This window comes from Hippichthys cyanospilos, chromosome 3, assembly GCF_059441005.1.
Source record: "Hippichthys cyanospilos isolate Australia breed blue-spotted pipefish chromosome 3, RoL_Hcya_1.0, whole genome shotgun sequence".
NCBI lineage: Eukaryota > Metazoa > Chordata > Actinopteri > Syngnathiformes > Syngnathidae > Hippichthys > Hippichthys cyanospilos.
In genome coordinates, this window is record NC_142371.1 from 18,544,670 (window position 1) to 18,559,016 (window position 14,347).

Consider the following 14,347-nt stretch of genomic DNA (forward strand, 5'->3'; position numbering starts at 1 on the left):
AACAAAAATCATTTCAAATGGATCAAACTCATACTTTGATACTGTACACATTACATGCAAAATATGAAAAGTTGAAGATTGATTTTGTATCAACAATACATGGAAACCAAAATCACATATCTTGTTTTCTCCTCACTTTAACGTACGGTGGCCTCTTTTGGTTCACATTTGCAATGTTTTGGTGGTTAACTTCTCATGTGAGCACACCTGTGTTTTTGCGACTGACTGTCTGCACCAGTTGTGGGGAAATACACAGATGTTACCCAACGCAAAAGTGTAGTCAAGTCACCGAGCGGCATTTAAGACTGAAAGAGAGATTGATTGGTTTATTTCAAAGTTGCTTTTTGGCACAAATAAAAAAAAAGAAAGAAATGCAGAGCTTGGAAAAGAAAATGAGAGTTGAAAATTACTCACGTAGATAAAAAGCATCAAAGCAGCTTGGCTTTAAAAATGCACTGTAAATGGAAGTTTTTTACATTCTCGTCAGTGACAGTGAAAGCTTCATCATCATCGCTAATTTTCTTTCTCTCCTTAGCATCATCTTTAGTTTTCTTCCAGTTGCTTCGTCAGCGCGTGGGGAGGGCGGGCGGCTTTTTCTTCTTCTCCAGCCGCCATGGCGCCAGAGCAGCTGTCGGGCTGTGATAAAGATTGGAGGTTTTTGCACTAATTAGCAGAGCGCTGGCTGCCGATTGAGCAGAGCGAGTGCAGGGGGGATAAAACGCGGAGATGAAATACCCGCGACACTGGCAGTACCGCCGGCCCTTCATGGCGTTCTTCATCTGCAGGAATCGTTTCTGAAGTTGAAAAACAAAACAAAGGATTCAAATCGGCTCATGAACGTTCAGTTTTCAAAATATTTTCCTCAAAATAAAGATGGAAACTTATCATAAAACCAAACATTAAACAAGAAACTTATATGTTGCGTATTTAGTAAGCAACAAAGTCTGCTAGCTTAATGCTAACACATGATGGGAAAAGCCAGACGGGCCAAGAAGCATAGCATAGCTACCACTAGCATGATAGCTATAAACTTATTAAAAATGTAACACATGCATGCAGTAATAACATGCAGACAGACAATATTCACAACACTCACATTGCTTATAGTCTTTATCCTCTGTGAAAATAATCGATGCTCTTGGCGTCTTCTGTCATTCAATTTACATGTATTATTTCTATGTTTACTGCCCCCTGGTGGCCACACAGTGCACACCAGAAGTAGCAGCACAATAAATTTAACAGGAAATCATGAAATGGCGCACGTGTGTATGTGAGTGAGTCAAATTGACCCAAAAGAGTATCTATGAGATATAAATATGTAGTGCGTGGTTGCAAAAATGCAAAATGAACCATTTATATGTTGATATTCTTTAATTTAAGCAATCAGAAGAGGTTTTGTGGGACAAAACATACTTTAAACTACTTTTTCTAGATATTCAGAATGTCATGTTTAGGGGCGCATACAATATATTATTGTTTTAAAAAAAAAGATTTGGGTTGACTTTTCGTGAACAGTGGAGTCATTCACTGGCCTGGGATTTCATCATCTTCAACTGGAAACCAACCATTCACTATTATGGACGTCTTTGATAGTATAAGAATAATTTGAGAAAACAAACATGGGCTGGATTAAAAAGCAAAACAATTTCCTGACGCTGAATAAGAACCCTATTCATTTTGGCTGCTATTTAAGAGAAGAAAAAAAAAAGCTGAGGTCATATTTCCGTGACTGTCAAAATGTCGTTAGGTGAAACAAGCCCACGTTGCAAAAAAACTTCCACGACATCATCCAATAGTTGACAGATGTTCGACATGTCACGATATCCATTTTGAAAAAAATGCACGCGGGTCGGACGTCTTTTTACCTTCCTCCTTTTGATGCGGCAGGACAAAACGAGCACCAAGGTGAGCAGCAGGAGCACCAGCAGGCCGCCGGCGGAGGCCACGAGCCAAAAGTGCAGCTTGGGAAGCCCCAACTGGCTGGGGGGAGGGGCAGAATAGCCTGAAAAGCAGAAGAGACAAGCACAAAGATGCTTAAGCAAAACCACATCATTGTTTTGTTGCTTCTGCTAACATGACATACCCTTAGTGCTTGGGGAGCTTGTTGTCATGGAAACACCTGCAAAGTGGGGAAAAGGGAAACATATTTGAAAAGTACCCTTTGGCAAAAACCGTCCTCCGGATTTCTGCTTCCTACTTTTAACATCAATCTTCATTTCCTCCATGTAATTGGACCCACGGTGGTTGAAAAGGCACTGCCACTTCCCGGCATGGGACGCCTCCACCGGATCCAGGCGAGCGATGCCTCCATCCCACCGACGAGAATCGCCGGGCCTTCGCCATTCCGGTTGCGGGTCCGAGGTCAGCCCGGTCACGTGACATCGCAAGGTAGCCAACCGGCCCAGCCGCAGGTCACCCGGAGGCTCCACTGACACTAGCGACCGGATGCAAAATGTATCACTTTTGAATTTATATTGAGGATCGCTTGTCCAAGTTAGTTGCGTGTGTGCTAATTCTTGTATAGAGATTTTAACAGTATAATTTGATGGTTATCGATGTCGTTATATCACTACATATTTTTTTTTATTGATGGGAAATTTGGTGAGAATACACACATTGTATGATGTTATCAAAACACAATATAGTGTTAGTAGAACCACATATTCGATGAGACACACCATATTGTAAAATAAAATCATGTTCATAAATCAAATTCAGTTTACATATTTACATTTTTGAATAATGAAATAAGACGCTGAAAACTGTTGGTAAGATGCACATGGCAGTTTTTACTTTAGAATGCATTTCATTTTATCAAAAAAAAAAAAACAGTACATGTATTGTTATTATTATTATTTCTTTTTTATTGATAGTAGAGAAATTTGATGACAGCTCAAAAATTGTATGACGCTATCAAAACGCTGTTCACACATCTTGTTTTATGGGAATAATATCAAGACAAAAATAATAATATGTGTTCTAAAAATTGTTTAGCTTGTTTTTAAAAAATTGCCTTTGAAAAATGACTTAGGCAATTCTGTCATGTAGCTGACAAAATTTGTATTTCTTGCACAAGTAGAATTATTTATAGAAAATCAGATATTATGGATCATATTTATACATAAAAAGTAAAGAAAATGCCACTTAAATGACCAAGTATGATAACGTTCAGGAAAAAAAAGGGCTATGCTTTGATATTAAGACAGTCAAGTGACAGTAAAGACTTAAAAACAAAAATTTGTGTGCAATTCAGCACTCACCAGAGACGACCACGAGCGTGTGCACGTTTGTCTTTTTGCCCACCGAGCATGTGAACTCTCCGGCGTCGCTTTCCTCCACGGCGGTGATCTCCATATTGGTCTCCTGCTTCAACTTGGCCCTGGACGCCATGGGACTGTCACCTGGCGCAATTTAAGAACAGAAATAAAAACAAAACAGGATGAATTCATGACTGTTTGTTTATTTTTCCTTTTTTTTTGTACCTTTGTGCAGCATGCGAGTATTGCCACTAATCTTGAAGATCATTTTGTCGGCGTGACGCCACATCATACTGTTGACAAAGTTGTCGAGGCCGCACTTGATGATGGCCCGCTGACCCGCTTTGGTATGGAAAAGCTCGCCAGCAGCCTGCAGAGCACCCAGCACTCAAGAAAGAAGACATCACAAAAATGTTGTCATTATACATGACAAAACATCGTCAATACTCACGTACTGACTCACCAAGTGCAAGCCATGTGATGGTGGTCTTCATCTGGAGTAACTTGCCTTGAAAATGTTCGAAAAAATATTACGGAGTTAGTGCAGCTTTAAATTCGGGATTGATGTGCCACGCGGAGCTTGTGCGAGATAAGATGAGCTGATTCCAAAACCACTAAGCTTCTTTTTCACTTCCTTCCTCTCGTGTGTCTTGTATTCAGTAAAAAAAAAAAAAAAAAAAAAGTTGGTTGGCTTCAAATGTCACTGGATATGATCATATTCTCAAGCAAATAATTCATGTAATTTAATTTGGATGTCTAAACTGTCCAAATTAAATTAGAGTTGAGTTTATCTGTATGATGATGCATATTATTTTAAAGTGTTTTTTTTTCCACATTTTTGTGATTTAAAGACCGTCCAAAAATGTCTAGGCACAAAGCACACGTTAAAACAATTAAATGTAGTTTATAGGTTTCGGATGTCCAAAAAAAAAGTCATTTTAAACCATCAACATCAATGTTTTTTTTTCGTCTTGGGACATCCAAAGATATTAAATAATCCTGACTTTTATTAATTATATTTTCTTCTGTGAGCTAAAAATATTTAAACAAAAAAAAAAAACATTATGTTGAAAATGCATTATTAAGCATAACTTTACTTTCCACTTAAAATGAGTATTTTTTAAGTGGACTGTGTCATTAAATTGACTCTTAAAATACACATTTAATTCAAACTGCATTATTGAATGGATGATTTACTTTCCACTTGAAGGTTGAAAATGTAAACGTATTATTTTGGAGTGTCATTAAAGGAACTTAAAATGTATTCATAAATAAAATATGGAAAATCTAAACATTATTTTAAAACAAAAATCAAAGACAAAGATCGGGTACATTGATAAAAACTATCGGCGGTAAATCAAGCAAAAAGAAAGTGGACTAAACAAGTTACGCCGAATTAATATTCTGTGCCAACATAACCGAAAAATATTTCATATTGTTTCATATGTCACAATACTTACCTTAATTCAGAGGGCGTTACGTGCAACATTCTCATTGAAGGCACAAATCTTAGCTCATCCTCAGCTACACTTGCAAGGATTTAAAACACTGTAGGAGGCACAACTTGAAAAGAAACGCAGAACAAAGAATGCTGCAATTTGGAAGCTTACAGACCAACTTACGCCACACAGAAACGAAATGTGGCTTTGCTCTCCGCGCTTTTGCAAACTGAGCTGAAATTCTGCATACAACATAAATTTGTGATAATGTCTCCACCTAATTCACATATTTCATATGATGATGTTAATTTGCTCGTCTTAAAAAATGGATGAAATGGAATACAGCACACACAAAAATAGCATCGAGGCTGGAAGTTGATTCGGTGTTTTTATTTTCTTTCGGAACACACGTCGGAGCTGACACATTCTTCCCATCACTTGTTTTCTCTCTCTCTCGCTTTGAGTGAATGAATAAGGTGGAGAAAAACTTGGCTTAAGTGAGGAGGAGGAGGAGAGGGCAATTCTGGAAGGATGTTGACTGTACTTTTCAAAGGGGGAGCACATGCATTGTAAACCAATAATGGACACGCAACTTTAGAGGCTGAATGGGGCCTTAGATATTACAGTACTTGAGTTTGATTCATGGGGGAATTACTTAGAAAACTTGAAGAAAAAAAAACTCAGCCAAGTAGTGCGCAGTCATATGAGTATTTGTATTTACAGTTATGAACTGTGCCAGGGTCTTTCAAAGACATTGCAGGGAAGTAAGTGTGTATCTGTGTGTGTGTGTGTGTGTGTGTGTGTGTGTATTAGCATCCACACTCGCCACGTTCGCCCCAAAAAAGTGCTGCAGCAGCCCGCTTGGTCTCATTCAGTAACCCGTCGGTAGAAGTAAAGGTATCCCAGGTCCTTGGGGGGTTTCTCGGACGCGCACACCTTCTGGTCGTTGAAGATGACCCACCTGGAAAATATAAAGGAGTTACATTACTTGTTGAAAAAATATCTGAGAAAAATATTAAAAGCTACATCTGTGGTCGTAGAAGACGGCGCGCACATAAATACATAAAACATATGAAAAACAAGGAAGGCTCCATTTGTGTTTTTCAAGATTACTCTCTATAAAATGACAAGCTCTGTCAACAGAACATAATAAAAAACATTACATAATGAAATGTATTTAATAAAATGTTTTGCACAACTCAGGTGATTGAAGATGACCAACAAATCTTGAGAGGTTGTTTAGAAAATACCGGTAGTCGAAAAAAGTTATAATTCAATCAGAATTTGGGGAGCGGGTGCAGCGACCCACTGTGCAATCGACTTGTGTTTTTACATAGAGACACAGCGCCCTCTGCAGGTACAACGAAGCAACGGGCACCTTGAAATTAACCGGAAAAATACTAGTAGGAAGCCGTGGGACCATTTCTTCTTGAATGTAACAATCCAATATTTATGATGACAATTTGAGGCCACTTACTGCTGATCCTTCTTGATGTGACAGACGTAGTGGCCGCACATTGTGCTGGTGCCCATGTGGCTGATGAAGGCAAACAGTTCATATTCTGGACAGAGCGGAAGAGAACATAATCAGCCACCAACACAAAAACTTGACAAAAACATTTCCGAAGGAGACACTCGCGGTAAAAGGTTAGTGCTTGCCGGCGCCCACTTACTGCCCGGTCCGTCTCGGACGCAAGGTCCGGGCGGAGGATCCCGAGCGGCCTCGCTCTCGCCGGCCGAGCGACCTCCTTCCGACACCTCCATCGATTCCAGGTCATCCAAGTGCGAGAAGATCCAATCCACGGCTCGCTCCAAAGTATTGCTCTGATGGACAGCAAGAGATATATGTCAAACTGCACATTTTGGGAGTTTTAACTGAATCACTTAACATAATTTATATTTGTTTACTTAACAACATTCTTATTATAAAATGAATTATGATCAATTTCAACTCATTCAACGCCAAGTTAACGTACGCATTTATAGTGTATGCTTTTCTCAATTTTTTTCCCGTGGAAGGGTAGAGGAGGATCTGAAGACGATTGCCACTGGAATGCGTTGATATTGCGTATGTGGAATATGAATTATCAACAAAATCCACCTGTTTTTATTTATTCGCCAATTTGCCACTGTCGCCTGAAAATGACACCACAGTTGCTAAGAGCTCCAACCAATCACAGCTCAGGTTGGACACAACCAGGTGAGCAGTGATTGGTAGTTTACTACTCAGCAACTGTGATGTCATATTCACGCGCCGGCCAATGACAAAATGGCCACCCCCTGAAATGGATCAAAACGTGTAATTTTACTGATTAAATAATATTCAACAAACACAATGTGGATCAGAATGCCGTGTTTAGACAAAATATTGTTAGAATAAAAAAAAAAAAACTTGAATGAAGTAAGTGATATCGAATAAGATTAATGTCCTACCGTTGCTCGAAGTGCTTTGGTTGCTTGTTCTCGGCTGAAGCCCATAGAGACAATGGTTGCCAGGTGCTCCTCGGACACACTTTCCATCGTCGGCGTGGTGCCGCCGCTGCAGCCGGGTAGGACCAAGGGTGCGGAGAAGTCTGCGGCCAAACGCAAATCAGAGAAGCGCTCAAATGGAAGTGAACTCCGCCTGACTGTTAATCGGCGCCGGCAAGCGCACCCGGATCTTCCATGTGGCCCATCACCCAGTTCATGGCAGAGTCGATGCCGGTGTTGCCGGTGTAGTACACGGCTTTTTTGCACGCCTCCAGGGGGAAGCCCATGTCGCACAGCTGCGACACGGTGGACTCGTCAAGGACCGGAGCTGACGGTGGTTAAAAGGCTGAATTACTTTGACGACTTCGTTGTTCGTAAACAAGCAGTCGCAAGAATAAATCAATAAATACAAAATAAAGGAAAAATAAAAAAAATGTCAACACGTTTCCTCATATGATGGCTGGGGATGTTTCTCAAGCAGCATTTTTCAGATATTTCAAATATTACCATCGTAGGAATGTTTAGGTCATTTTTGAGGGTGAGCAAGCACCTTTAGACTGAATCAAAGACACAGTTAGTATGCCTTTTAAGTTAAGAGGCACCACTATATCAATATGTAAAGATGATTACTTAAATAGAAAACGAAATGGATAAAATGCCTATATAAATATGTAAAGATGATTATTTAAATTGAAAATGGAATGGATAAAATGCCTACTATTAGAAGAATGCCCACTATTTGAGCAGGTATAACGTACACTACATTGAACTGTCTAAAGCAGAGCCCCGCCCCAAGAACGACTCCCACATGATGTCAAAATTGAAAAACCAAGGCAACATGAGGACGTCAAAGGCAGAAAAGCAAGAAAAGGAGGAAAAGACGAGTGGACGTGTATGAGGAGGAGGAGAAGGAGCAGAAATGACAGACAGACTGACACAGCAGTGGGGAGTAGAGAGAGTCGTCCTCCTCGTTGCCGTGGGAGCCCAGGATACCTTTAACCTCCACATCGGGGGTCATGAGTGGGGGTGGGGCCACCTCTGGTAAGAGCTCCTCTCCCGGCTGCTGCCCCGACGCACGCAGCGCGCTTAGGTCCAGCGTGTCGGGAACGTCGATGCTCACATCTGCACAAAACGGGTGAAATGTCATTACAGCTACAAAATGTTGAACTCAAGATCATCATCGAATCTTGTTATTAGTGAGGTATTTTTTATTTACTTTGCTTTCAAATCTCTTCAACTGTAACTGCTTTCAAATGTCAAACTTTCCATTGCTGTTTATAACGTACTGTATACAGAGTTTTAGGTACCGTGATTTACAAGATTTTGTTCATCCTTCTGTCAGCGCAATATTGCTTCATTTTTAGACTTTGTATTATAAAGCATGAAGAAGTATTACAAAATAAATCACTCAAATTACCCAGCTTCTTCGGAACCCAGTCAAGGCCAAACGTGAACTTCTTTATCTGTATGACCAGGTGGTCGGGGAACGAGGCAAAACGGGTTGTTCTGACAAAAGAAACAATTTGAAAAAGATATGAATAAATGCAAACAATGCCAAATTGCCTGTTAATCCTGTCAAGTGTGCTTATACTTGGTGGCAGTGGTTTTGGCCTGCACAGCGGAGCTCCAGAAGTCCGTGAGGAGTTCCGGTTCGCTGAGGGCCGCCATGCAGACGGCGAAGGGGATTTGCGCTCGCACGGGCATGCTCGTCGAGTCGCCGTTTTCGCGCCGCAGCTCCGCCTCCTGCAGCTCGTCTGTTGGGCGGACGTGATTAGGGACACCGGGTTCAGATGCCGTATTCCCATCCGCCCGCTGACCTGTGTTGATGGCCTGGTCCATGGGCACGGGCAGCTGGATGATGTAATCCACCCGCTGCGTATACTTGGCCTTTTGGGACTGCTGGCACACAATCTTCTCCTCCACCAGGAACCGGAAGGCTTCAGATGGGTTGGGCCCCGAGCGACAGTTTCTCTGCAGAAAGAAAGTTACAAAATAAGGAGGGGGGAAACGACGGATAACTCAAATGTAGTGGTGACGCCTTCAAACCTACCTCCACCATGTTTATGAAGTGCAATAAATACTCCTGAGCATCCTGTTGTCGATTGGTGGAGAACTCTGGGTGGCCCCGCCCCACAAGTGCTTTGAACATTCTTGGCGCTATGCCGATTTGGTAATCCTGCAAATTAGAGGTTGCGATAATTAATCAACACCTTATCGATAATCGTGTTTGTTGATCATTTTTTTTGATAGCTGAATAATTGTCCATAACTGAAGAAGAACTGAAAAACAATCTGTCCAAACCCTCAGCCACTGAACAGTAAACCTTCTCGGATTATTATCGTGTTAAGACGGATGGCTGCTTTTATTTTGAAAAAAACTTGTCGATATTTTAGCCCATTTTGTGACATTTTGATCAAACCGGTAAAAGAGTCTTCATAAGAAAATATGTAAGAGAATTATTTGCATTTTTAATTTGAAAAATGATCCACTTTTTGAATGAGGAAGTAGATGATGACACAGTTTTGAAAATCCAGTTAAAAAATGTTAAATTTGATAACGCTACTTTGCCCATCCCTAATTTTTTTCTTTACCTTGTGCTCAGCAGCACCACTTTCATCCTCGGGATCCGGTGCCGGTTTGGAATATTCGCCCGACAACAGGCCGTGACCCAGTTTGGCACTATGAGGACGACCGATTATGATATTGCAGACAGTGAAACTGACAAGCTGATTTAGACATCACGCGGACTCACACTTGGGTTTTGAAGTCTTGAGTGGGGTCGCTCGGGGCCTCGTCTAGTATCTTGTCGATGTTGGACACATACCTGGAAGGTAGTCATGTTATTGCCGACATGGATTAGACACACTCAGCTGTTTTGCATTTCGAAGTGAATATCATCCAAAATCCAGTCGAATTAAACATTCCGACAGGTTCTTACATTGCAGCAAAGCCAATGAAGCGGAGGAAAAGAGGACGGGACGGTAACGAACCTGCTCACAAAGTCTGGAACGGTGAAGAGCACTTGCATGACGGAGTTGAGGTAGCAGCTGTTGCCCAGGTTCTTCATGCCGGTCAGGCCGGGCCCGAACAGGGGACGCAGGGTGGTCCCGGACTCCTGGATCACCTCCCACTCGCCGACGCGCTGGTTAACGGCTATCTCCAGTTCTGTCATGGTCCGCTCGGTCTGAGGATTCACACGAGGCGTGAGAAAACTCGGACCGCCGCCGATAGAACCCGCGGCCCAGTGCGCTTACCTTCTCCATGGTCATCATGTTGATGCCAAAGTGGAAAAGATGCTCAGGTAGCTTAGAATCCAGCACCATGTCATCCTCGTCGTATGAATAAACATCTAAATATGGAAATGACTCTGCTGAAGCTGCATTTTTTTAAATTCATTTTGCTCCTTTTTCACCTGCTCCATCAGGTGTGATGGTTCCAAGTTTGACCGCCAGCGGGTACCCCGTCTCTTGGAAGTAGAGCAGGGCGTGGTTGTTGCCCCCCGAGCCATCGTAGTACCGGCGACCGCAAAGCACCTTGCCATCTGTCAGGTTCATCCAGAGGTTCTCCTGAAGGCCGCAAACTTCGCACCGCCAGCCACTATCGCGCAGAAGGGCACAAATCATTGTAAAACTCTATTCAAGCACGGCCAAACGTTATTGTCTCTACAAATCTTAAAACCAACCGAAGCTCATCCCCATAGTGCTGCCAAGACCCAAAATGTCAAACAATTTCAATTCTAGTACAACCTCGGGACTAGCTTGTCAACAGTGCCGAAAATAATTATAATTATCAATTAATTTAATTGCTTAATTGATGATTTATTGTTGATGTAAATGGAATATAGAAGAAGTGAACATCAAATTAGAATGCTTATTTGTATCAAATTCAAATTGTCCTGCATCAAATTCAAATTGTCTTTCTCTGTCTCTCTCTCACTCACACTCAAAATTCCAAGATATTAACACTCCTCTCTTGGTCTCCCTAAAAGCGTGTGTAAGTGTGTTTCGAGTTAACTCGTCTGTCTGGCATGCAGGGAACCTTCGCACCATATCTCTGTGCAGTATAACTTTTGTCTTTTTAAAGGGCGCGATGGGGGAGGCACGAAGTAGTGAGGGATCATTGAATAATCAAAACTGCCCCCTTTTCCCCCCACCAAATAGGAAAAACTTGCTTTGAAATCCAAACAAATCAAAGGTACAGCATTACGAAAATGATTGTGCTTAATATATGTATGCGCGACATTGGCGGTACCTGACGGGAGACTGGTCAAGGCTCACCTGGGCGGGATCTTGACGCCGTTGTCAAGCTGCTTGAGGTCGGCGGCAAATCGTGACTCTTGTCTCACCTCGCCGTCCCACTGTTGTACTTGCAAGGTGTGGGACACCGAATCCGCGGCTATGATGCTCGCCATTGACAGGGATACCTTTGCAGCGCATGGAGAAAAAGCAAAGACTTGGTTGACAGGATATTAATATACTGAGATACCTTGACAATTTCAATTCAATCCAATTTCAGCACGCAATACAACTTGGAAAACGGGTAAGTCAAGGTACCACTGTGCTCCAATTTTGGACACAAGCAAGAGGGCGTGGCCTCAGAATAACTCACCCGCTCTAGAACGAAGTCGGGCATGGCTCCAAGGTCCTCCGATGTGACTTCCTGCCTGTCAGGAAAGATGACAACTTTGTAGTCCTCCTCGTAATTTTCCTGCTCCACATCGAAACCGCCTTCGATCCCTGCGCAGCCCACAAATATCACAAATGATTAGTTGCTGATATACTGTTCCTACAGAATAAATTGTCATTGGTATGTACAGCGGCACAATGAAGATTTGAAATTACACCAAAATTTAAAAAAAGAAATATAAGGACAGGCCGATTCTCATCATTAATGTAATTGTTATTTTGATGGCCAGTCATGGATCCATTTAAAACTGTTACCTTCAGGAGATTATTTTATTTTCCGTTAACTTCGTGAGAGATTCTTTTGATCCTGAGAACATTTGGTAATTTTTGTTTCAAATGGAACAGGTGAGTTTAAAACAAAGATGAGTATTATCCAAAATTTGCTTTTTTTCATTTAAATCTACAAACAATTTAGCTATCACTCTTAAAGGTATTTCAAAGAAATAATGAGGTGGAGTTACTATTTCTTAAAATGTTGATGTCAATATTTTCACTTAAAATTCACTTTTGGCTTCAAATATATTTATTGGTCTCTTTGTCCACTAAAAATCTAAATCGGAACCAGCCCTGAAATAATTATCTGTCTATCTTCATATATCTTAAATGTGGTAAAAATGTTGTCATAAAGGATCTCATCAACATAGCACGTGAACTGCCAGTGCACCTTTGCTTTTTCCGTGGCCTTTTTGTGACATCCTTCCTGTAAGACTGCGTTCAGAAATGAATGGCCAACTTCGTTGCCGTCCAAGTTCTTTTGTCCATTTCCCTATTTCTGTTCCAGTTGATCAACATTCAGCACATCATCCTTAGTTTCGGCTTTAGGTTTGTCCGTCACATACTTAATTATACAGCTATAACCAGTGTTCAATTGTTATTTTGTTGGAAAAGCTCCAGCTCATCTGTGACTCTAATACGGAGTCTACAGGAAATGGATCACACGATATGAAACTTTAGGTACTGCCTCTGGAGGTCAGCTGGGATTTAAATTGAACACTTTGAACAAATTGTGAACCTTCTAAGTACCACTGTTAGTTTTGTATGAATACGTTTCCATGTGTCACCTATAGCCAATCTGGTGGGCTTCTTCTTGGGCGGGTGTCCCGATCCAGAGTTGTTCTCATCTTCCTTCTGAGGGACCAAATGAAGCCGCTGATGAATGTATCATTTATATAGAACGTAAGGACACTAAATTGTATGTGTACCTTTGCCTTGCGAGTCCTTGTGATGTGCAAGTAAGCCCTCTGACCAGACCGAGCGTGGTGCTTGTTCACATACTGACTTCCAAAGCCCAGGAAGCTGTTCATGCACACGTACAAGCCTCCTTCGCTTTCCTGGGAAATCAAATCCAGACATTTGACGGACAACTCGGCGCAACCTGTCCTCCTCCTCCATCACCAAAAGACGTTGGGAAGAAGTTGGCATCGATGCTGCTAGCTTGTCATGTCACAGTCAACCTGTCACGATGCTAACTCGAACACAAACGGCAATTATTTCATACTTTATTCATGTCAACAGAAACGCGTTAAGAACAAAAAGACTGGCAAAGTTAGCTCACTAGCTAGTTTGACGGGTGAGAGTGAAGCTGCAAGCTAACATGCTAAAGTAGCTAAGTTTTCCCCATTCCGCTTATGGTGCTCCATTAGCTTAGCTTAACGTTCTCATGCTAGTTAAATGGGGCATTTACGGTAAATGGAGCACAATTTCTGTCATAATAAAACTAGTCGGAAATAGGTAGGGTGGAACGGTGTAGTAGTATTCAAATATCCTTGAAAAGGACTAAAAAAAGAGAACTGTTTCTCACCGGGGAGGAAAATGACAAGGCGCATTCATCTTTGTGGACGCGGTCCCCGGGTTTCGGCACCCGAATTGTGGACAAAACCGACATCAAAGCCTCGCAGACGTCCGCCATGACAAGCTAGCTGGTGCCGACGTTCGGTAAGAAAGCGTGGGTCCACCGGGCACCGTAATTCCACCGGCTCGGAGTGAGTTTATGATGCTGGAGCCCCGTAAACGTTGAAGTGTGTTTGACTTGAATGAACCATGAGACGCTACTGCCTTGTGTTGTGGGAAGGCCGTGAACACAGCTGCTTTGGTGGAGACTATCGTAACTACTACAATAAACGCCCCACTCTTGAACGGAAATGCGTTCTTTTAAACATTAAACACGTCGTTTTCTTACAGTCGTGCGCGATTTATTTACTAAAACACTCTCAATGCCAGAAGTTACTGCCATGTCCTGGAAATTAGAGCATTTGAAACAATCGTTTGTTGAATTTTGGGGTAGTTACGGTAATGAATGTTGCACACCAGCACATCTATCACCGTAACTGTCACAATACACGCCACAGCTTAAATTGAGATGCGACGTTTAAAAACGTCACCTCAAACTTGCGCATATAAATAGGTTGCTACATATAAATGTAACAGAGTTACTAGTATACTAAATACCTGAGAGTTTCCTTCAGGAGTAGATTCTCTTTGTGAATGTTACGGTAAC

At 41.8% G+C, this 14,347-nt stretch overlaps 2 protein-coding genes across 5 annotated transcripts; both read right to left on the bottom strand.

The window, feature by feature from the left end:
* Positions 1-331: 331 nt before the first annotated feature.
* Positions 332-3,834, bottom strand: cd4-2.1 (CD4-2 molecule, tandem duplicate 1). Of its 2 annotated transcripts, none has more exons than XM_088411113.1 (8): positions 3,721-3,834; positions 3,483-3,644; positions 3,261-3,401; positions 2,198-2,434; positions 2,084-2,119; positions 1,866-2,002; positions 736-794; positions 332-636 (listed from the first exon to the last, which is right to left on the bottom strand). In XM_088411113.1, exons 1-8 carry the CDS (start codon positions 3,749-3,751, stop codon positions 567-569), a joined length of 873 nt encoding a protein of 290 aa, XP_088267239.1. In that variant the 5' UTR covers positions 3,752-3,834; the 3' UTR covers positions 332-566. The 2 variants fall into 2 exon arrangements, with proteins under 2 accessions (XP_088267239.1, XP_088267240.1); XM_088411114.1 differs by having other exon boundaries at positions 3,483-3,627; positions 3,713-3,780.
* A 1,236-nt stretch (positions 3,835-5,070) lies between these two features.
* On the bottom strand, positions 5,071-13,941 carry usp5 (ubiquitin specific peptidase 5 (isopeptidase T)). Of its 3 annotated transcripts, none has more exons than XM_088411537.1 (20): positions 13,652-13,939; positions 13,053-13,181; positions 12,912-12,978; positions 11,774-11,901; positions 11,443-11,588; positions 10,578-10,762; positions 10,420-10,514; positions 10,156-10,349; positions 9,918-9,989; positions 9,757-9,844; positions 9,216-9,341; positions 8,983-9,136; positions 8,757-8,919; positions 8,583-8,671; positions 8,102-8,287; positions 7,350-7,493; positions 7,130-7,269; positions 6,370-6,520; positions 6,174-6,258; positions 5,071-5,657 (listed from the first exon to the last, which is right to left on the bottom strand). In XM_088411537.1, the coding sequence occupies exons 1-20, from the start codon at positions 13,757-13,759 to the stop codon at positions 5,564-5,566; spliced, it is 2,544 nt and encodes an 847-aa protein (XP_088267663.1). In that variant the 5' UTR covers positions 13,760-13,939; the 3' UTR covers positions 5,071-5,563. The 3 variants fall into 3 exon arrangements, with proteins under 3 accessions (XP_088267663.1, XP_088267664.1, XP_088267662.1); XM_088411538.1 differs by having other exon boundaries at positions 8,159-8,287; positions 13,652-13,938; XM_088411536.1 differs by having other exon boundaries at positions 8,757-9,136; positions 13,652-13,941.
* Between the last annotated feature and the right edge of the window lie 406 nt (positions 13,942-14,347).